At 41.4% G+C, this 23,439-nt stretch overlaps 1 protein-coding gene across 1 annotated transcript; it reads right to left on the bottom strand.

Annotated features, from left to right (window-relative positions):
• Positions 1–3,582: 3,582 nt before the first annotated feature.
• On the bottom strand, positions 3,583–9,403 carry LOC109909723 (chorion-specific transcription factor GCMb-like). The gene is made up of 5 exons (XM_020508736.2): positions 9,039–9,403; positions 8,368–8,620; positions 7,391–7,503; positions 6,821–6,946; positions 3,583–5,501 (listed from the first exon to the last, which is right to left on the bottom strand). The coding sequence occupies exons 1-5, from the start codon at positions 9,132–9,134 to the stop codon at positions 4,557–4,559; spliced, it is 1,533 nt and encodes a 510-aa protein (XP_020364325.1). The 5' UTR covers positions 9,135–9,403; the 3' UTR covers positions 3,583–4,556.
• Between the last annotated feature and the right edge of the window lie 14,036 nt (positions 9,404–23,439).

Here is a 23,439-nt window from a genome sequence, read left to right as displayed (position 1 = left end):
ATGCACCCTCCTCCTTATTGGCAATACCAAGGCCCGTGATGTGTCCAACCATCTAAGGCACAGTCCCACCTCTGAGCCCCTTTTGGGTCTCTTTGAAGCTATATGAATGCAGAGATAACCAGGCACCTGCTTTTAAACATGGTGTATCTCTACCCCACTGTTTGTAAACATATCCTCTTGAAGTATGGTGGTGTAGGATGAGGGCTGGGGGAGGAATATAGGGGTGGCTGCATATTCACCAACATTAATCAGACACCTATCAGACAGCCAGTGCTACAGACCTGAGTGTAGGTCTGTGGTACTCTACCTTCTAAGGGGAGGATACAGGCTGAGTCAACCCCTCAGTGGAAATCAAGACAGGTTTCATGGCAGAGAAGGGTCAAGGGGTAGCCTAGTGGTTAGAGTGTTGGACTAGTAACCGAAAGGTTGCAAGTTCGAATCCCCGAGCTGACAAGGTACAAATCTGTCCTTCTGCCCCTGAACAGGCAGTTAACCCACTGTTCCTAGGCTGTCATTGAAAATAAGAATTTGTTCTTAACTGACTTGCCTAGTAAAATAAATGAAATGGTCAGAGAGGCTTAGAGGTCAAAGTTTGCTGTGTTTGGGTGAAGAGTAAAAGTGACGTGTGGGTTGGAATCCACTTGTTCTAGAATGTTTGCTAATGTGGGTAATTGAATTATTATTAGTTACCACCACCACTACAGTCTTAGAAAAAAAGGTGCAATCTAGAATCTAAAAGGGTCATTTGACTGTCCCCATAGCAGAACCCTTTGAAGAATCATTTTTGGTTCCAGGTAGAATCCTTTTGGATTCCATGTAGAACCCTTTCCACAGAGAGTCCTACATGGAACCCAAGGGGTTCTACCTGGAACCCAAAAGGTTCTACCTCGAACCAAAACGGGTTCTCCAATGGATACAGCCTAAGAACCCTTTTGGAACCCTTTCTTTTTATATGACAAATTGTTTGTACATTTGCTATGAATACAAACCATTGATAGTGTTGAAAGTTAACTTGATATGATGGTGATTATATGGTGGGGTTTAAACAGCAGCTAAATTGACATTACTTGTTTTCCGTCCAGTGTGAATGTGAGTTGAGTCAATGCTTTGAAGGAAAATAATTGATACTTCCCAGGTTTACCTTATAGAAACCAGCTGAAACTGGACATGGAAATAGTGCTACCATTCACTGCAACAAGCACCACTATGTAGGCCTACAATCTGCTTACCAATTTAGTTCAGTCTTCGATAAGATCTAGAGAGTTGCAAGCTCAAACAGGACTGTAGAATAAAGCCACGACCCATGCCATACAGAGGGGAATGGTATTGTAAACGAGATCCTTTCAGGTAAACAAGTTAGGTTTGATGAATCACTCAAATCTCCGCTGTTGAAAACCAAATGTTAGTCTAAAATAAATTGGAGATAATATCTAGGTGCTTTTTACAGTCTAGTTTATAACTTGCCTGGCTGGGCTGATGAGACAGTGGATTGCACAGTCAGATGGAACAGAGTAAATGGGCATTGTAACATCATAGACTTAGCTGGAATGCACTGCCTGGAATGCTCTTTTAACCAATCAGAATTCAGGATTAGACCCACCCGTTGTATAAAGCACCATAGCCTACCATGCACTGTACTATCATCTATGATTCTAACATACTATCGTCAGCCAAGTGTATAGTTTTAAAGATAATACATACATGTCACTATACCTATACTGCCTTGTAGTCTCATGTGCTCTACCTTACATTTCAACGTTTTTACAAACATGTTGTATATGAAATGTTTTTTTCTGTCAAAACGCTGCATTTTAGGTGTATGCCTACACACCCATCTCAACTATCCAGAAGAAGCTATGTCTCTGTAAAAGTAAGAGAACACAAGGTAATAGGTTTCTGTAGAGATGGCAAAAATATTGTATATGTAACTGAAAATTGTGGACAATAAATGTGAACTAAAATAATAATCGTCATATTCAAGTAGATATAGCTTACCCAAAAGCAGTTTTTAATTTTTACATGAAATGGGTAAACTCATTTTGTGAACAGAACAGGTGTTCCTGCCAGAACCCCCCCCCCCCCACCCCCCCTCGGCGTGAACTCACACTCTTCATTGATGCGACTGCATGCTAGTTGAGATTTCTGCTCTTCACTCCGTTGTCAGTTTAGCCTACATTTCACTGATCTTAGTAGCAGAAAGCAGGTTTTATTTGTGTCCTTCAAGGCAGCTGTCAGCTTTCATTATAATTGTTTTTATTGCCGTTTGATCGAGGGGGAGGCACTAGTAATGTCTGCAGTTTTCGGTTTGGCTATTTGTTTCAAGTGTATTAGTCTATAAATAAATCTCTTTGCCAAAATTTGTCATCTCTCCCATGTCTTATTCAACTAGTAGTTGTTCTGAAATGTTTAATGTTTGACAACATGTTACTCCCTCCTCTATGTTTAATACAACACACATACATTCATTATTCATCTTGGTTGCCTATCCTGATGGCAAGGCCATTTTCTTGCCCAAATACTTTCTGTGGTACACACTACTGGTCAACATGAGCTACCAAAATTATTCTGAAGTGTGCCAGGCCTTGCAGTCCCAAGATAGAAGGGGGGGAGAATTTTGGCAGACAAGAATTCCCCCCCTTCTAATTTCCTTAATTTTGTCACTAGAGTCAAATACTTTCTATAGAACAAACTTCATATCAGGATAGGCAACCGAAATGAATAATTAATGTATGTGTGTTATATTAAACTGACAACGGAGTGAAGAGCAGAAATCTCAACTAGCAAGCAAGTCGCAGCAATGAAGAATTGAGTGCGTGTGCATTCACGCGAAAGGGGGGGGGATTCTGGCAGGGGGGAGATTTTCGTCACAACACCAGCACGGTCGGGAGGAGAAGCTTAGTTACCAATAGTTCAAAGCGGTCAAACTAGTTGTTTTTGAGACAGGGGTGTCACCAGAGCTGTGTTGTATTCATTAGGTATGTCGTGGCTCATTTTAAAAGATGCATTATAATGCTTTACAAGCTCAAAATATTTTTCAACAAAATTGACAATTATGATAAGAACCATGGCGATTTTTGTGACAAATAATCGTTAACCAAAATTCCATAATCGTCAAAACAATATCGAGACAGAGCTTTATCAGTCTGTAATCTGTCTGTCTGACAGGGGCACAGTTATGTCTCCTGTCTGCACACAGTTACCCTACAGAGGATCAAATCCCCTCTGGTGTTACCTACTCATCCACATATGGGCAAACTGATTCATGGCTCACACCACCTCTGTCATTACAATAATAGTGAGTAATTTGTTTATCTAGACGGGACATCAGAGGAAAACTCCCCGGCGGGGTCAACGAATGAAGCGGCGCTGCTTCCCTGCTGATCCGGCCGCGAGGAGAGATACTGTCAGCGGCGTGTGTTACCGGCATTCTCGAAGGGAGGGACAAAGACATCTCTCTCTCTCTCTCTCTCTCTCTCTCTCTCTTTCTCCCGTCCCTACCCCAAAATGGAGGGGGGCCCTTTCAAAGGGCTGGAGGTGAATGATAATTGGACCAAAACAAAGGCCATAACCACAACTTCAGAATGTGTCAAATCTATAGTGGGAGCTTATTGAATTTTAATGTCACATAATTATGTTCAGAGACTGTACAGTTCAAGACTGTATCTACAGTTGCACTGGTAGCAAGAGCACATTCATTATGCTTTTGTAGCTCATCCCAATCTATACAACATTTATTCCAGTGACATAGGAATATAACGTAACACAGACAAAATACCTATTCATGTTCTACAAACACAATAAACTGATTTATTTTATTTTATTTTATCCAAAGGCAATAATAACAGCAGGTTGGCATTTATTGGGATGACTCGTGTACTGGAGGCAGCTCTGCAGAGTGGTCACTAGCTGGCACAGCCACAAAGTCAAGAAATCTGATTTTAACTCTAACCTTAATCCTAACCACACTGATAACCCTGGAGCTAGCATGCTAGCAGATACCCATCGACTTCCAGTCATTGCGCTAATACTATTTAGCATTAGCTCACAAAACTACCTCTAACTTCCTTCATACTGGACTCAAGAGACATAAAAATGGTATCCACGAGTCAATCTGACTTTGGGGAAGTACATAAATGGCCTCCTTGCCAAAATCCCAAAGTATCCCTTTAAGACTAAAAAGCAAAAATGTTTGTTTTCATGAATTTTTAAGATATTGTCAATTTTGACATACAGCTGGCCCATCTAGCAGAAACTGTTCAGTTCTGCCCCCAGGGCAAGACTCATGACAATAAAGGTCAACCTGCATAATAACTAATTTGTGAGTTAAATGCAAATTGGGAAATGTTGTGAATGTCCTAGATGACTGTCATCACTAGCAGTCCAAATGCATTCCAACACCTCAAATATATAAATAACAATAGATATTCACAAACCTGATAAAAGGTGTCATTAAGTCTGTTCCAAGTGTTCTTTCTGACCATTTGTATACAGGTTACAACTATCAAATGTACTCCTCTGTCATATCTCCCTATTCTCTGATCTGTTGGTGTGAGCTATTAGTACCCTACTCCGTCATACCTAAGCGGATGAGAAACCCTGTCGGGATAGCTGTTGGACGTGTAGTTGCTGTATCGGTAAGTGTCAAAGTTCTCTGCCCTCTCGATTTTGGCTGGCAGGGTTTCCGGTTGGTACGACAGTGCCGATTTGATGACCCCGGAATCTTCTGTAATCTTTAGATCAGAGTAGGAGGAGGGCGAGGTGTCCTCGAGCAAGGAGCTGCAGTTGGGCAGGCCCTTAACGTCATACATGTTATCGCCGTATTTGACCACGGATGGCTTGGGGCAGGGCTGGTAGGACACCTTGGTGGTGGTGGTGATGATGGTCTGCAGGGAGGCGGGCGTGGCTGGCACTGGGCCCGTCAGGGTCCTGCATGGATACTCACTGTTGTAATAGTGGTGGTTGGCGTTGCCAGGGAGCTGCCCATATTCTCCCCGCTCCCCGTATGTCCCCTTGCCCAGGATCTGCTTCCAGCCGTGATGCTTGCTGCTGGGAGTGTCGTAGCTGCTGCGGTCATGGCCCGAGAGAGTGCCGGTAGTGTGGGGTGTGGTGGTGCTGGTACCCAGGCCTAAGCTCACCTTGCTGGGCTCAGGGGCCTCTGCCTGGTGGCTACTGGGGTCCTTGTAGAGGGCTGTGTAGGAGCCAGAGCCTAAATAGCCAGGCACAGCAAAGTCGTAGCTACATGGAGGCCTGGGCATGTACAGACGGTGGTTGGCCGGCTTCTGGAGTGTGGAGGGGGCCTCACCCAGGGTGGCATGGGAGTCGTAGGCAAACTTGTAGGGCTCAGGATTCTGGAAGGGCGGGTAGTGCTGGGTCTTGTAGGGCTCAGGGTTCTGGAAGGGGAAGTTGGACTCAGCGATGATGCTGAAGCGGTCAGGGCCCTCCATGCAGGACAGCTGGTGCAGGTTGGGGAAAGGAGCACCCAGGTCATGGTATCTCCCAGTCTGAACAAGTAACAGTACACAACAGTACATATTTCAATGTCCTTGTAGGTGCACAGGGCTTATACAGAAAGCAAAGGCAACAGTGGCAAGACAAATCTTCCTACAGGAAAACAATTGAGAGGAACCATCCACCTCTGGCTAAGCAGGTAGACATAATTCAGAGTACATACAGTTGAAGTCAGAAGTTTACATACACCTTAGCCAAATACATTTAAACTCAGTTTTTCACAATTCTGACATTTAATCCTAGTAAAAGTTCCCTTTTCTTAGGTCAGTTTGGATCACCACTTTATTTTAAGAATGTCAAATGTCAGAATAATAGTAGAGAGAATGATTTATTTCAGCTCTTATTTCTTTCATCACATTCCCAATGGGTCAGAAGTTTACATACACTCATTTAGTATTTGGTAGCATTGCTTTTAGACTGTTTAACTTGGGTGAAACGTTTCTGGAAGCCCTCCATAAGCTTCCCACAATACCTTGGGTTAATTTTTGCCCATTCCTCCTGACAGAGCTGGTGTAACTGAAGCAGGTTTGTAGGCCTGCTTGCTCGCACACGCTTTTTCAGTTCTGACCACATATTTTCTATAGCATTGAGGTCAGGGCTTTGTGATGGCCACTCCAATACCTTGACTTTGTGGTCCTTAAGCCATTTTGCCACAACTTTGGAAGTATGCTTGGGGTCATTGTCCATTTGGAAGGCCCATTTGCGACCGAGCTTTAACTTCCTGACTGATGTCTTGAGATGTTGCTTCGATATATCCACATTATCTTCCTTCCTTATGATGCCATCTAATTTGTGAATTTCACCGGTCCCTCCTGCAGCAAAGCACCCCCACAACATGATGCTACCACCCCCGTGCTTCAAGGTTGGGATGGTGTTCTTTGGCTTGCAAGCCTCCCACTTTTTCCTCCAAACATAACGATGGTCATTATGGCCAAACAGTATTATTTTTTGTTTCATCAGACCAGAGGGCATTTCTCCAAAAAGTAGGATCTTTGTCCCCATGTACAGTTGCAAACCGTAGTCTGGCTTCTTTTTTATGGCGGTTTTGGATCAGTGGCTTCTTCCTTGCTGAGAGGCCTTTCAGGCTATGTCGATAGAGGACTTGTTTTACTGTGGATATAGATACTTCTGTATCTTTAATAATTACTTGTGTCATGCACAGTGTAGATATCCTAACCGACTTGCCAAAACTATAGTTTGTTAACAAGAAATTTGTGGAGTGGTTGAAAAACGAGTTTTAGTGACTCCAACCTAAGTGTATGTAAACTTCAGACTTCCACTGCATATGACCATGGAGGGTAAATGTTCTTACATCTGACTCTATCAGCCTCCTCTTCTGGGAGAAGTGTGGAGAGGACATTTTCCTCTTCACTGCACTTCTCCGGGCCTCCGTCTCAGACTTACTCTCCGGTCTGGCATGGTCATGGACTCCCTTGGCCTGCAATCACATCAACACGTACTATGATTGTTACTTTCTTGAAATTATTTAGAAAATCTTTAGTCACACACTTAGATTTTTTTTGCACCGAAGCTCGTAACCAAAAACAATGTGTTTCTTGTTTTCTACTTTATCGTGAATTCAAATTATTTGCCTTCAGATATTATTAATCAATCATCCAAATTTATGAACCCACGCCAGTTGCTAATTCATTGTCAATTTGTCTTTATACTGAAACCATAACACTTTAATTGAAGGTTTGCTTATAAACCACTAAACATCTATAGTATGAAGTAAGTAGAAAACAGCTATTGTACATGGTCTTTGTAGGTAATAAATGCTTTATATATGATGATCAACAAACAGGTTATTAATGGTTTATGAGGAAAGAAGATCGTTAAATAAAGTGTTTCCAGAATCTCAGTTGAGAATGAGCCCACAAACCTGGAAGAATATGACTTTTCCATCTATTCTCCAGAAGTTGGTGACTGGGTAGCCACTGTGTCCTCTACATGGCATCAGCTCCAGGGCAGAGTTACAGCTGGGGCACAGCTTCTCTGGAGAACAACCACCAGTACACACAACCACACAGTTTTAAACAACCACACAGTTTTTAACAACCACACAGTTTTTAACAAACACACAGTTTTTAACAAGGCCATATTATTTGATTTTGCATTTGGCTTCCCTCTGGGCTGATAGTATAAAAGCAACCTTTGTATTCAGGTATTGTACATTTATTTATTAACTATTATACTTTTCTGGATGTGAGAGGAAGATCATAGTGTGGGGAGTGGTCACAAGTGAAACAATGATTTAAGGAAATTAATACAAAAAATATATATAAAATAAACATTATTTTAAATTTTAAATATATATTTTTTCATTCAGACCAACAATATTGTTTAATTGAAGTTGTTTGACTAGGTGTCCTGTATATAAAGCTGTGTATTATGTTATTATGATCATTACAATCTGAGCACACTAAGAATCTAATTGCTTTTTCAAAATACAACCAAGAATGTTTTCCATACATTTTGGCTGCTCCTGTGGTCTATCCTCGACTGTAGCCAACTTCGTTATTTTTTTAGTGAGGATATTATTATTATGATGAAGCACAGTGCCACATTTCCTATAGTGTGTCAAGGTGATGACTGAATGAAGGAGTCACAGGAAACCTACCAAGTGTTTAGACCAGATCAAAAGTTGAATATCTCGATCCAGAGTGGGGTTATATTCTCAAAAACAGTCTACATAGTCGACAGGCCCAGTAAGTAGGCTATCATTATGATTCATTTGATACAGCATCAACAGCTGCATTGTTAATGTTAAAAATACGATGTTTTCATCCTTTTTTCCCGATGAGACTCGTCGGCAAGTGTACACCGTACAATACAGATGTGCATAATGCATTTACTCACTTTGTTGTTTTTGTCGTGCTTTGTCGCAAATCGCCGGTCTGAGCTGGAGTTTGCTTCCATCAGCCAGCGTGCAGTTTCGACCGCATACTACGACACCCAGGCAGGACTTCTTGAGAATCTGACAGTTGTGGTTGTTGGTGTTCCGCATAGCCCATCCGCTCAGGTGGCGCTGTGCGTTCTTGTCCTCGCCATTGTAGATGTAACGCACATAACCATCCGTCCACTCTTGAAAAGCGTCATACTGCTTTGTGTCCTGTCAGAATTAGGGGGAAATATACATTCCTTACTTTATAGTTGCTTTCTAAATGGATAATAAGGCTACACACGAAAGGTACAGGCCAATAATTAGAATATGCCTGGCTTACTGCAATACGTTTTGATTGTGGAGAGACCCGAAGATATGGTCACAAAGCGCAAATTAATATCTGAATCCTGAGTTGTGAAAGCATATTAGGCAAATCATGACAATCTGAGTGCAAACTAATTTATCCTGAACTTTGTATATCTTTAGGCTACAAATTGAAACAATGATTTATTTAAATTCAACCTTGACATATTTTGATTTAATAGAGTGTCAAGTGATATATACTTTGGAAATGTAAATATCTCTCATTGAATAGCCTATAGTCTAAAGCATAGCGTAAACTGTCATATGAGAGATTTTGACATACCTGAGGCAGTTTTGGGTCGTTGATATCCCACGTTAACTTCATACCGAAGGAACAAACACAGTCGGGGTCATCAAACTGTTCCGAGGACTTTGCCATCTTGTAAGATTCTCTCAATTTGACGGTTTTTGAACTTGACTCATAGCAGGATTCATCAATAGGCCTACAGCTAGCGTCCCCTAACCTCGCACCTTGTATCCCCTGTCTTTTATCTTGTATCCCCTGTCTTTTATCTCAATCCAAATGCTCCCTTTGCTTACTGAGTAGTGTTACGCGAAGCCACGGGAGTAGCAAGGTGAATGACTACAGGTACGCTGTCTCGTCTATGTAAAGGAGGAGGAGGCAGGACTAGAAAATATGTCTAGCCTCAGCTCTGTTGAGGCTGAGCACTGTGCACTTTCAGTTCACCTGATCCGTGGCACTGACCTCCACTTATCCTACTGCGTGGCGGTTTCCCCGAGCATTCCTTCCAAGCACTGTGTATGTATGAAACACCAAATGCAATTAACTATGCTTTAACCTATATCTATCTATGTTGATCTTGAATACACTTAGACGTCATGAAGTTACACAAGGCCGCTAACGAACGTTTCTTTATCTGTCGTAGTTCTTGTGTGGGTTTTACGCTTATTTTAATTGTTTCATTAGATTTTCTATTATTATTACTCTCTATATTTGTATGATTGTTATTATTATCATTAGTAGTAGTAGTAATAGTAGTATTATCACTGCATTGTTGGGAAAGAGCTCCCAAGGTAAGAATTTCACGGTTTGGTTTTTAACCTGTTTTATCCTGTGCAAGTGGCGAATACACTTTGAAACTTGAAACTGGAAAACAATGGGAATAGGCCTATTTCGATTATGCTTGCAGTTCTGACAGGAAAAGTATATGTGTTGTAAATGTCAAACCTGTTGGTTAGGAATAACGATTAGTTCATAAATCAGCAAACATTTATGTGAGTAATCTGAATGTGAAATAACCACATTCAACGGTTACACAAGTAGCCTACAGTGACAGGTGTTAAGTGATCTATCTGACATCATTAGGAGTTGTTGTATGTAAACCTTAAGCCGCACTGACGTGTAAACATCAAAACTACCGGGGCTGCACATTAACAACAAACAAAGCATCAGTCATGCGGCAATGTTAACGAATTTCATGTTTCAGCGGATAGATTTTATTTTCGTAGGCTACACCCATGTCTTTACGATTTACCTTTTTGTTTTATTGTGGAATGTTGTTCTCTTTTCTTTTATTCGGGAATCTGATCAGGCATGGCCATAGTTTGGATTTTTCCCCGACATTATTTTACATTTGAAGCATGTCAGGGGTTTGCATGTTTCCCATTAGCCAAATTGGCACTGTTACGAGGCTGATCAAAACATAGGCTTACGTTACTGTATACGATTTTATGCACACAAAAAACTATTATTATTTTCCCTCAAGTGAAATCTTAACATATTTGCTGTCCATTATTCATTGAGTACATTCCGTTCTCACAGAAGGTCTAAGTGGTGTAATCATTAGGCTATCGCTTAACAGTTGTTGTTATATTTACCTACAAATGGCAAAGCACACGACACAATAATAAATGAATAGATTGTATCTGTCACTGTTTGTAGATCAAACAACCAAGCGTGCCATTTGTTATTGAAGGGCGTTATTAGCTATTACATTGTATCACCGTAAATAAGGCAGTTTAAGTGAAATTTATCATAACTGTGAAAGTTCAATTTTAATTTATCAAAATTATAATGTTACATCTTTAGATTGTTTGTGTTTGCTATTATATGCAAATGGTCGAATGCCTCCACACAGAAAAATTGCATATTTTCCCCCCCAAAAATACTTCGAATACAATAATGAATTAAAATTGCTGTCTTTAACAAATAGGAATAACAATGATTACAACATTATTTATTTATTTTGACTGATCATGGTCTTGTAGGGGCGTCTTTTCAAGCGGTTCACTAATTAGATTTACCTGTGGCGAAATTGTCTCTATAGCTACACTTGCACACTGCAAATTATGATCGTACATTTTTTTCATTTTTTAAACAATGAAATCAAATTGTTTCTTTAATAATTATAGGAGCCGAAAAAACGGTTCATGATATTATCGTAAAACATGGTAAATTGTCAAAATATGTTTATATTATTAACCTATGGGTTTAATTAAACACGAAAAACACCTTCGTGAAAAGGACCCCATTGACGAGACCTGCAGTGTAAAGCAATAACTAGCCTACAGTATAGTCCTATGTATTGCATCTATATTTATCAAAACCATGCATATTTAACATTTTCTATCATTTCGAAATAATTTTTGGAGGAGGCTTTCGTCAGTAATACTGTTGTAACCATCACAGCATCACTTCTGAGGGAGAAAGCCTCCCAAGTCGTTGGTTAACAGGTTTATTTTCTCACGTCCACATATTCATTCAATTATAGTTAACCCTTTGTGGGTATGACATTCTTGCCAGAAGTAGCATAGCCTACTTTCAACAACCTTATAAAAGCATCTTGGTTCCACGAGAAATCTGTTGAACAGTTCTGTTAGAATTATTTTTTAAATTTTCTCTCCCACTATCTCCTTTTTGTGAATTGCAGGAACTTGATAGAAGTGTTCAACAGCGTCACTCAGCTTTTGAGAGCGAGAGCCATTGATGATGCACGCCAGACGGATGAAGACTGCTTTACCCGCCTTCCCAGGAAAGGTCTCATTAAGTATCTAACCCAGCAACATTTTTATTTTTTAATCTAAAGAAATGTATTTAACATTCATACATTTGGTCATCTATTGGGTTCTGTGTCTGTTTGGCTGTATGTTGTCCTGTGTGTTTGCTCATGTCCACGTGTTGACGTGGTTTGAAAGGGCTATAGACGTCATGAAAATTGAAGAATACAACGGCATGAAGGACCTGCCAAGCCTTATTGAGGCGTCTATGATTTTTTTTCCCTGATAAGCATGTGAGGTGTCATTTTGTACATACCATATGTACAGTCCTATGAAAAAGTTTGGGCACCCCTCTGAGGCAGCATAATAATTGACTCTGTCGTCACAGAAATTATCACAGTGGCATTCCATTCATTTTCTAATAAAAGCTGTCCAGACAAAGATTTTTAGTGTAGCAATATTAAGTTGAAATTAAATCAGATGTGAAAAACAGGCTATGCGAAAATGTGGGCACCCTTGTCATTCTGTTGATTTGAATACCTGTAACTACTTAGCACTGATTAATTGGAACACACAATTGGTTTGGTGAGCTCATTAAGCCTTGAACTTCATAGACAAGTGCATCCAATCATGGGAAAAGTTATTTAAGGTGGCCAATTGCACATTGTTGTTCTCTTTGACTCTCCTCTGAAGAGTGGCAACATGGGGGCCTCAAAATAACTCTCAAATGACCTGAAAACAAAGGTTGTTCAACATTATGGTTTAGAGGAAGGCTACAAAAAGCTATCGCAGAGATTTAAGCTGTCAGTGTCCACTGAACACAGACCACCTCCAAAGACCTACAACATCATCTTGCTGCAGATGGTGTCACTGTGCATCGTTCAACAATTCAGCACACTTTGCACAAGGAGAAGCTGTATGGGAGACTGATGCGGAAGAAGCCTTTTCTGCACACACGCCACAAACAGAGTCGCTTGAGGTATGCAAACGCACATTTGGACAAGCCCGCTTCATTTTGGAATAAGATGCTGTGGACTGATGAAACAAAGATTGAGTTATTTGGTCATAACAATGGACGTTATGCATGGCGGCAAAAGAACACAGCGTTCCAAGAAAAACACTTGCTACCCACAGTCAAATTTGGCGGGGGTTCCATCATGCTGTGGGGCAGTGCCGGTACTGGGAATCTTGTTCAAGTTGAGGGTCGCATGGATTCCACTCAATATCAGCAGATTCTTGGGAATAATGTTGAAGAATCAGTCACAAAATTGAAGTTACGCCGGGGCTGTATATTTTAACAAGACAACGACCCAAAACACTGCTCAAAATCTACCTGGGCATTTTTGCAGAGGAACAAGTACAATGTTCTGGAATGGCCATTCCAGTCCCCAGACCTGAATATCATTGAGAATCTGTGGGATGATTTGAAGCGGGCTGTCCATGCTCGGCAACCATCAAACCTAACTGAACTGGAGATGTTTTGTAAGGAGGAGTGATCCAAAATACCTTCATCCAGAATCTAGACACTCATTAGAGTCTATGGGAAGCGTCTAGAGGCTGTTATTTTAGCAAAAGGAGGCTCTACTAAATATTGATGTGATTTTTCTATTGGGGTGCCCACATTTATGCACTAATTTATGTCTAATTTTGTTTTGATGCATATTGCACATTTTCTGTTAATCCAATAAACTTAATTTCACTACTGAAATATTATTGTGTCAATCAGTTATTTGATAGATCAAAATGAAATTGCTGATCCAAACACCCAATTATTTATAAATGGAAATCATGGAAATTGTCAGGGGTGCCCAAACTTTTTCATACGACTGTATATATCATATTTTCTGTAACTACTACATTTGCCCATCTCATTGATATCACTCGCCCTCCCTCGCTCCCTCTCTACTGCACCTGTTGTCTCGACCTCTGAATGCTTGGCCATGAAAAAAAGCCAACTGACATTTACTCCTGAGGTGCTGACCTGTTGCACCCTCTACAACCACTGTGATTATTATTTGACCCTGCTGGTCATCTATGAACGTTTGAACATCTTGAAGAACAATCTGGCTTTAATGGCGATGTACTCTTGTAATATACACCCAGCACAGCCAGAAGAGGACTGGTCCCTGTCTCGGTTTCTTCTAGGTTCCTGCCTTTCTAGGGAGTTTTTCCTAGCCACCGTACTTCTACATCTGCATTGCTTGCTGTTTGGGGTTTTAAGCTGAGTTTCTGTATTAACACTTTGTGACATCTGCTGTAAAAAGGCCTTTATAAATACATTTGAATGAATTTGATTGGTTTTGGAAATAGGTCAATGTAATTCAGGGTTTCCTAAACTCGGTCCTCGGGACCCCAAAGGGTGTACATTTGGTTGTTACTCTAGCACTACACAGCTGATTCAAATAATCAACTCATCATCAAGCTTTGATCATTTGAATCAGCTTTATAGCGTTGGGGCCTAAAACCAAAATGTGCACCCCTTGGGGTCCAGAGGACTGAGTTTGGGAAACGCTGCTGTAATTATATCTACTGCCACGCACGTCCTGGTCATAAGTGTTGTTATTCCAACAGTTTCCAACTTCATCTTTTTTATTGTTACTGTTTGACCTGACGAAGATCCGGGTCGGATCGAAACGTTGTCAATAAAGTGGTTAACTGGGAGCTTAAACAGTGTGCGGGCCTTCCTGTTCTTCACAAGCGTGTGAGGTTCCAGCCTACCTCCTGTACCAGCCTGTGTGTCTGAATATTAAATCAACCCCTAGCCCCTACTCCCTAGGCACTCATGTACATCTGAAAATGTTGGATATGTTTAAGCAATATATCAATTACTTCACCTTGCCTTATGATAGACTGGATGGTCTGTTTACCGAAATGCTTACCTAATGTCATTTCAGATCTGAGGCAGGGCTCTTAAAACCCTGTTCCTGGAGAGCTACCGTCCCGTAGGTTTTTGCTACAGGAGGGTAGCTCTCCAAGAACAGGGTTGGAAGAGCCCTGCTCTAGCAACCTGGTCCCAAAGCATTTCTTATTTTTCTGTACGTAAATCCAAGAGACTCCATTTAGTAAAACATGTTTTGTATGGTATGTATTAATTTGTGTATGTCCATCACCCATTGTCACGTTCTGACCATCGTTCATAATGTGTTTTCCTTGTTTTAGTGTTGGTCAGGACGTGAGCTGGGTGGGCATTCTATGTTGTGTGTCTGGTTTGTATATTTCTATGTTTGGCCTGATATGGTTCTCAATCAGAGGCAGGTGTTAGTCATTGTCTCTGATTGGGAACCATATTTAGGTAGCCTGTTTTGTGTTGGGTTTTGTGGGTGATTGTCCTTAGTGTCCTTGTTCCTGTCTATGCGTTAGTTTTCACTAGTATAGGCTGTTTCGGTTTTCGTTACGTTTTTTGTAGTGTTTAATATTGACTCGTGTTTTTTTTGTTTTGTTCATTAAACATGGATCGCAATCTACACGCTGCATTTTGGTCCGACTCTCCTTCACACCTAGAAAACCGTTACACCCATTTCATATATGTTACAAATGACCATTTGTATTATATGTTTCGAATTTGCAAAACATACAATATGTTACATATTTGTGAACGTATAATATGTTACAAATTAGAAAAACGTATGATATGTTACCAATTCTAGCTAAGTGGCTAGGTTGCTAACGTTAGCTAGCTGGCTAATGTTTGCTAGGCTAGGGGTTAGGGTTAAGATTATAGGGTTAAATTTAGGAGTTAGGTTAAAAAACTTTGATGGGGGTGGGGGCCGCAAGTTGCCCATCCCTCGTCTAGGTGGTACCGGTCTTATGATTGTTTTGGATTAAATACTAATATTTCCTAGTTTTCCAGCTTTTTTCTCCTCCTGTGGAAGGTGAGGTTTTTTTCCAGAATTTTCATAATTCCAGAATTTGCTTCCCTTGCTTTGTTTATGCTGGTAGCTACAGTCATGCTGTTTGCTATTTGGGGAAAGACTGAGGTCAGCTCACCAGCATCTTCCTGCTGCATGTTGGGAGTGGTTGGGACTGACTCAGAAGTCACATTTGGTCTGAGTTTAAGAGGTAAGGCAGTACAGTTAACTGTTGAGAGAGACGACGTTGGCTTAGAAGGTTAGGAAGGATGCCATTTTGTTCACTACGAAGTGAGACTGTCTAATAGAAAAGCAAGGGAAAAGTTTGTTTTACAGTCTGTTCATCAATGACGTCACATTTGATGATGCTTACTAAAGAACAGAATATATTTTCGAAAATAATAATTAACACCCCTGCAGTTCTATTGATGTTAACTTGTTCTCGTCTCCAAAATGATGAAACTAATACTCCACCATAATATACCTTTTTTTATCCATTCAAGGCATAAGGTCGATTCACTCGATCCTCAACAATACTACAAAAGAAGAGGCGGAAACCAAGCCTGGCCAAAGATCATTGTCTACTCCTGTATGTTTTCAGTCATGTCAGATTCCTGTGATTAGAAGGTATACTATGATGGAGAGGACGAGAGACCATTCCAACATTGACTGTGATGTCTGAGAATGTATTGCCCCCTAGCGGATAGATTGTCTACACTGCCCAATGGGGTTTGACTCGGTCTGATATTCCTCTCAGCCTATTATGTATATAACACATAAATTAATATGCGTCTATAGATTCAGATGTTAATGTCAGAGGATGAGAAACTGAAGGACTTCAACCTGGGAACGTCCAGCACTAGCTTTTTTGTCAAAAGAACCAGAGGTGAGACTGACCCGACAAAATGTCACTACACCAGCAGCAATTGGGAAGCTACTCTAGTAGTTTAACAAACTGAACAGTGGAAGCTACCCTTCAGAAAAATATGGTTAACTTACTTAACTAAGTAACTTTGAAAAAGTAGTTCACTACATCCAAATTATTTTGTGAAAAGATCACTCTGGAGTCAGAAGTTTACAGAATGTCTAATTTAGCCTATTGAAACTTCTTATGGCTGCAGGGACAGTATTGAGTAGCTTGGATGAAAAAGTGCCCAGAGTAAACTGCCTGCTCCTCAGTCCCAGTTGCTAATATATGCATATTATTATTAGTATTGGATAGAAAATACTTTGACGTTTCTAAAACTGTTTGAATGATGTCTATGAGTATAACATAACTCATGTGGCAGGCAAAAACCTGAGAAGAAATCCAAACAGGAAGTGGGAAATCTGAGGTTGGTCGATTTTCAACCCAGCCCCTATTGAATACACAGTGGGATATTGGTTATGTTGCACTTCCTAAGGCTTCCACTAGATGTCAACCATCTTTAGAAACGTGTTTGAGGATTCTACTGTGAAGGGGGAGAGAATGAGAGAAGATTGAGTCAGAGGTCTGGCAGCAGTCACGCGCATTTCACATGAGAGGTAGCTCGCGCTACTTTGCTTTTCTGAAGACAAAGGAATTCTCCGGTTGGAATATTATTGAAGTTTTATGTTAAAAACATCCTAAAGATTGATTCCATACATCGTTTGACATGTTTCTACAAACAGTAACGGAACTTTTTGACATTTAGTCTGCAACTAGGGAATGCGCTTCATGACTTTGGATTTATTTACCAAACGTGCTAACAAAAGTAGCTCTTTGGACATAAAGGATGGACATTATCGAACAAATCAAACATTTAATGTGGAACTGGGATTCCTGGGAGTGCAGTCTGATGAAGATCATCAAAGGTAAGTGAATATTTATGTTATTTCTGTTGACTCCAACATGGCGGATATCTCTATTTGTTTTCTGAGTGCCGTTCTCAGATTATTGCATGGTTTGCTTTTTCCGTAAAGCATTTTTTAAATCGGACACAGCGGTTGCATTAAGAAGTGAATCTATATTTCCATGTCTAACACTTGTATTTTCATCGATATTTATGAGTATTTCTGTAAAATGATGTGGATCTCTGCAATATGACCGGATGTTTTTGGAACTAGTGAACATAACGCGCCGATGTATACTGAGATTCTTTTATATAAATATGAACAAAACATACATGTATTGTGTAACATGAAGTCCTATGTCATCTGATGAAGATCATCAAAGGTTAGTGATTCATTTTCTCTATTTGTGCTTTTTATGACTCTTCTCTTTGGCTGGAAAAATTGCAGAATTTTTCTGTGACTAGGCGGTGACCTAACATAATCGTTTGTGGTGCTTTCGCTGTAAAGCCTATTTGAAATCGGACACTTTTGTCACGATCGTCGTATGGAGTAGACCAAAGCGCAGCGTGGTTGGAATACATTCTTCTTTAATTAATGAAGACCACGAAGAACACTTAAACAAAAACTAATAAGACGACCGTGACCGCTATATAAACAATGTGCTAACGTATAACATAGACCATAACCCACGAAATACCCAAAGAAGATGGCTGCCTAAATATGGTTCCCAATCAGAGACAACGATAAACACCTGCCTCTAATTGAGAACCAATCTAGGCAACCATAGACCAACATAAACACCTAGATGAAAACAACCTCATCAATCTACAAATACCCCTAGACAGTAAAACACCCTAGAATAAGACAAAAACACACATCCCCCATGTCACACCCTGACCTAACCAAAATAATAAAGAAAACAAAGAATACTAAGGTCAGGGCGTGACAACTTTGGTGGGATCAACAAGATTACCTTTAAAATGGTATAAGATACATGTATGTTTGAGGAATTTTAATTATGAGATTTCTGTTGTTTGAATTTGGCGCTCTGCACTTTCACTGGCTGTTGTCATATCATCCCTTTAACGGGATTGCAGTCCTGAGAAGTTTTTAAACACAAAAACAATGTTTCAAGTGAGAATTAGGCAGGTCTGATGCTGAAAAAGAAAGGAAATTCTTGCCTACTTCACCCATATTTTATTTAGCAAATAAATTACTGTACAGTTCCAAAAGTTAGCGACACTGCTTCATGGCAAATGTATTCACTACAAAACACACTATCAAGATTAGAATTTAGTTCAACTACCACCAAGTTACTGCAAAATGTAGTTACATTACTAGTTGAATTACATGTAGTTTACTGCTCCCTAACACTGTACATCAGCGCTAATGTCATTGGTGTTTACTTAATGGGTCATTACAAAATTAGAATGTCACAAATGAGACTTCTGAGTTTGTGTTTTATGCCCTTGCCATGTATCAGGATTCACTGTGGGAGTCAATCCATTTGATCAGAGCGGACGTCTTTAGGTACAGCGTGTGTGGTGAGTGAATCATTACCCCTGATGTTTTCTCCATCAGTTTGATGCCTTTCTTTTCTTTTGTCTGATAACTACATTATTAGTATTCTTTAACATGATTCTCTCTAGACTGTGATGATCAGACCATTCTGACTGTTCACCTGTCCAACCCTATCAGACCAGGATCATCTAAGATTGATCCAAGCATGACATCTTGGCCGCTACCCACAGGGTCTTTGAAAGCAAATGACTGCTGGTAACCCCTAACGTGACAGTTGAATTATTAGAACAATGCTTTACAAATTCCTTTACGAGAAGCCAATGAAAAGGGCTTATGAATGTAGGCTACACCCTAGTCTTCTATTTCCCCCAGAAAAGAGTATCTTCAGAAAACCAGCCATTGATACAGCATGTCATGGAAACCTTACATTCAGATATGTTCAGCTCTTTAATCACAGACTGTGATCTGATCTGATACAGAATATACAGGTTATACTGCAGAATACTTGATTAATTTCCACTGTAAATGAATGTATGAATTTATGAAATGTATTTTGCCACTGTAGATCTCGATGTGCTAGCTGCAATGGAGACCTGTGATATATGTGGCAGTCTATGTGTCACGCCGTCCGCCGATGTCGGCCCTTCTCCTTGTTCGGGTGGTGTTCGGCGTTCGACGCCACCGGCTTTCTAGTCACGACCGATCCATTTTTCTGTTTCGTTTTGTTTTGTCTGATTACACACACACCTGTTTTACATTCCCTCATTACATTTCCTATTTAACCATCTGACATACATTTCTGTTCTGTCTGTGATTGTTCATGTCGTTAGTGGTTGTGTTGTGTTGTATTGTATTTTCCTATTTGGAATTTTGCTTTATTCTTTGAGTAAACTTCAGTTGGATTACTCTATACCTGTGTCCTGCGCCTGACTCCGCTTTCACTCTACACCCAATCACTGACACTGGTTATTTCTGGTACATTAGACCACATAGGATTTTTTTTTTTTTTTTTAAATGAGCATCTGATTGTTTCTGCCAAGGTCCCCTATTCTGGCAACTGCAGACAGCGCAGAGGTAAGCCTTACACACATGAAGGGGTCATGTATAACCCCACTACGTGGGCTTCCATTAGCCTCATAATACCACAAACAAAGGGGTAACGTAACCCTAGTGTGGGCTTTCTTTAGCCTGGTCCCATGCTGTATGTACTGTAGCCAACTCTGTCAAGCTATATCATTACATGGCACGTGGCAGTAGGAGAGTTGAATGTGTTACACATAGTATGGGAGTAATAATGATTGTTCTGTAGATCTCTGCTGTAAAACAGACCAATCTGACAACATCTGTCTCGGTGATCAAAACAAAATGCTCTGTTTCAATAGTTCACCAATACTGTACTCTTTATATAGGTCCAGTATACCATATTGCCATCAAATACAGTAAAGTTGTGGTTTGTTCTCAGATCATAGGGAAAGAAGTGGAACCTCACAGGTGTAAATTCATTCAAACTGGGTGGCAGCTCTGACACTGAGGTTGGCTATTTGGTTGTTGTCATATGTCACGGCCTTCCCCCAATGTCTGCTGTAATGCTATTCGAGCAATTCTTTCAATGAGACAACGAGTAGTAATAATTAAGACCTTGGATCTACTGACTGTTTGTTATGTGGTGATCATGTCCAAGATCAGGATGGAATCCTGCCACCTTCTGGAGACCAAAGGAACCACTGCATGTGAGGTCAGATCCTGTCGCTGAAAACGTGTGCGCTGCCTCGAGTCTCTGCATCACCGCATGTGTGTTAAGGTCTGACTGCCTCAGGTCACTGTCGAAGTCACTGAGACTATTGGTGCCACGTATACAGACTTGTCACATGTCAGGAAGTCAGAGAATGTTACATTCTTGACCGCTTTGAAGAGGTACCAGGTCAATTTGTGGACAGAGTACTGCATATATACTGTTTATTGTGTGAAGACCATAGGAGGCCGGAATGGTATGAAACACATGAAACCATGCATTTGTTGAGCTTGATTCCATTCCTATTGTATATACTGTTCAGTGTAGACTAGGGTCAGGTCTACATGGTATACAGTTTTTGTCCAAATGGATGTCAAAAGTTGATTTTAGCCAACGTTTTTCCTAACCATATGCTAATTCTCCTAACCTGAAGCGTAATTTTTCTAAAACTGCTATGAAAAGTCCATTTTGGAAAAGGCTGTATCCCTTCTAGACAACTTTAGACTGTATAGAATGTTTAGTGTATACAGTACACTGTTTGGTGTATATTGTATAGAATGTTTAGTGTATGCACTGTTTAGTATCGAATGCTATTGTATAGCATGTTTAGTGGGTCAAGTATAAACCACTTTCCTCTCAAGGGCAACTGTGTGTTTGGCAATATTCCCCACTAAATATAAACATCCTTGTGCTTTGTGCTGTCTGTTCAGTCTGTGTTGGAAATCCTTGACGGGAGAGGACCCTGGGCTAAACCAGGGGAGTGTAGCCGTCCCAAGGTGCAGCAGGAGAAGAGGCAACAGGAGCAGCCCAAAGAGGAGTACTGGACATGGGAGGATGAAAAGGACCCTGGGCACAGCCTGGAGAATATCGCCGCCCCAAAGAAGAACTGGAGGCGGTGAAAGCAGAGAGGCGCTGGTATGAGGAGGCAGCACGGCGACGCGGATGGAAGCCCGAGAGTCAGCCCCAAAAATGTATTGTGGGGGGGCTCACAGGGAGTATGGCTACGCCAGGTAGGAGACCTGGGCAAACTCCCTGTGCTTACCGGGGGGCTAGTGAGCCCGGGCAGGCACTGTGTTATGCTTTGGAGCGCACGAAGCCACCAGAGCTGCCAGTCTGCAAGAAGCCGCCAGAGCTGCCAGTCTGCAAGAAGCCGCCAGAGCTGCCAGTCTGCATGGAGCAGCCAGAGCCGCCAGTCAGCATGGAGCAGCCAGATCCGTCAGTCTGCCAGGATCCGCCAGTCAGCCAGACTCTTCCAGATCCGCCAGTCAGCCAGACTCTTCCAGATCCGTCAGTCAGCCAGACTCTTCCAGATCCGTCAGTCAGCCAGACTCTTCCAGATCCGTCAGTCAGCCAGACTCTTCCAGATCCGCCAGTCAACCAGACTCTTCCAGATCCGCCAGTCAGCCAGGATCTGCCAGAACCGCCAGCCAGCCAGGATCCGCCGGATCCAACTACCTGCCTGAGCTTCCTCTCAGTGCTGGGCTTCCTCTCAGTGCTGGGCTTCCTCTCAGTGCTGGGCTTCCCCTCAGTGCTGAGCTTCCCCTCAGTCCCGAGCTGCCTCAGTCCCGAGCTGCCTCAGTCCCGAGCTGCCCCTCAGTCCTGAGCTGCCCCTCAGTCCAGTGGGGTTCTGGGTGAGGACTACTAGGCCATGGTCGGCGGCGAGGGTGGACTATCCTAGGACAAGAGGAAGAGGGACTAAGACATTGATAGAGTGGGGTCCACGTCCCGCGCCGGAGCCGCCACCATGGACAGACGCCCACCCGGACCCTCCCTATTGTTTTGATGTGCGTCCGGGAGTCCGTACCTTAGGGGGGGTTCTGTCACGCCCTGGTCAAAATATATTGTGTTTATCTTCATTTATTTGGTCAGGCCAGGGTGTGGCATGGGTTTTTGTATGTGGTGTGTTGGTATTGGGATTGTAGCTTAGTGGGGTGTTCTAGTTAAGTCTATGGCTGTCTGAAGTGGTTCTCAATCAGAGGCAGGAGTTTATCGTTGTCTCTGATTGGGAACCATTTTTAGGCAGCCATATTCTTTGAGTGTTTCGTGGGTGATTGTCCTTAGTGTCCTGATGTCCTTGTTCTGTGTTAGTTTACACAAGTATAGGCTGTTTCGGTTTTCGTTACGTTCATTACGTTTATTGTTTTGTAGTGTTTGTGTTTAGTGTGTTTGTCATTAAACATGAATCGTAATCTACACGCCGCATTTTGGTCTGCCTCTCCTTCACACCTAGAAAACCGTAACAATTGCTTTTTAATTCTGTCATGGAAATAATTGTATCGTACCCCTCTGACCCACACACTGTATTCCACATGGTAGGTCACTGTGGAATAAACTCAGTCCAGCCTGCCCTTGGATCTCGTTCCCGTCTTTTTAAATGGAAAATTAGATTTTCTGTTGTATTAAGACCGAAATGGATCACCCACATTATCTTTATTTTGTGAGTCGGTTTGTGAAAACGAGGGATTTGAAGAGAAAGTTCAAATATAATATACAAATATTCAAATATAATATACAAATATAATATATCTGTAAATATATCCAGGGTGAAGCAGGGCATCCAGTGTTCCTGGTAGGGTTGTGGTGTGAACCATGGTCACAGAGAGTTACTGTGTTAGTGGGCTTCGGGGGTGTACTTAGTCTCCCCCCGTAGGAGCTACAGACCACATGGAACCAAGATCTGAGCCAGCAGCGACACTTCATAATCCACCTGATTTTTCCAACCCGAGTGACGTCAGTGTAAATATGACTGTTCGGATTTCTAGGTCTGGCAGTATGCAGGTAACAATATATGGGATTAAGTTGGAATAAATTGA

This window comes from Oncorhynchus kisutch, linkage group LG18, assembly GCF_002021735.2.
Source record: "Oncorhynchus kisutch isolate 150728-3 linkage group LG18, Okis_V2, whole genome shotgun sequence".
Taxonomy (NCBI): domain Eukaryota; kingdom Metazoa; phylum Chordata; class Actinopteri; order Salmoniformes; family Salmonidae; genus Oncorhynchus; species Oncorhynchus kisutch.
The sequence above is the reverse complement of the archived record's forward strand: the minus strand, read 5'-3'. Positions and strand labels throughout refer to the sequence as shown.

Bases quoted from the DNA above. Each gene is read 5' to 3' on its own strand.
- LOC109909723 (XM_020508736.2), bottom strand. From the start codon at position 9,134: ATGGCAAAGTCCTCGGAACAGTTTGATGACCCCGACTGTGTTTGTTCC. The intron at 8,621-9,038 runs GTATGTCAAAAT...TAATTCTGACAG, and splicing joins ACGACCCAAAACTGCCTCAG to GACACAAAGCAGTATGACGC. The intron at 7,504-8,367 runs GTGAGTAAATGC...GTTGTTCTCCAG, and splicing joins AGCACGACAAAAACAACAAA to AGAAGCTGTGCCCCAGCTGT.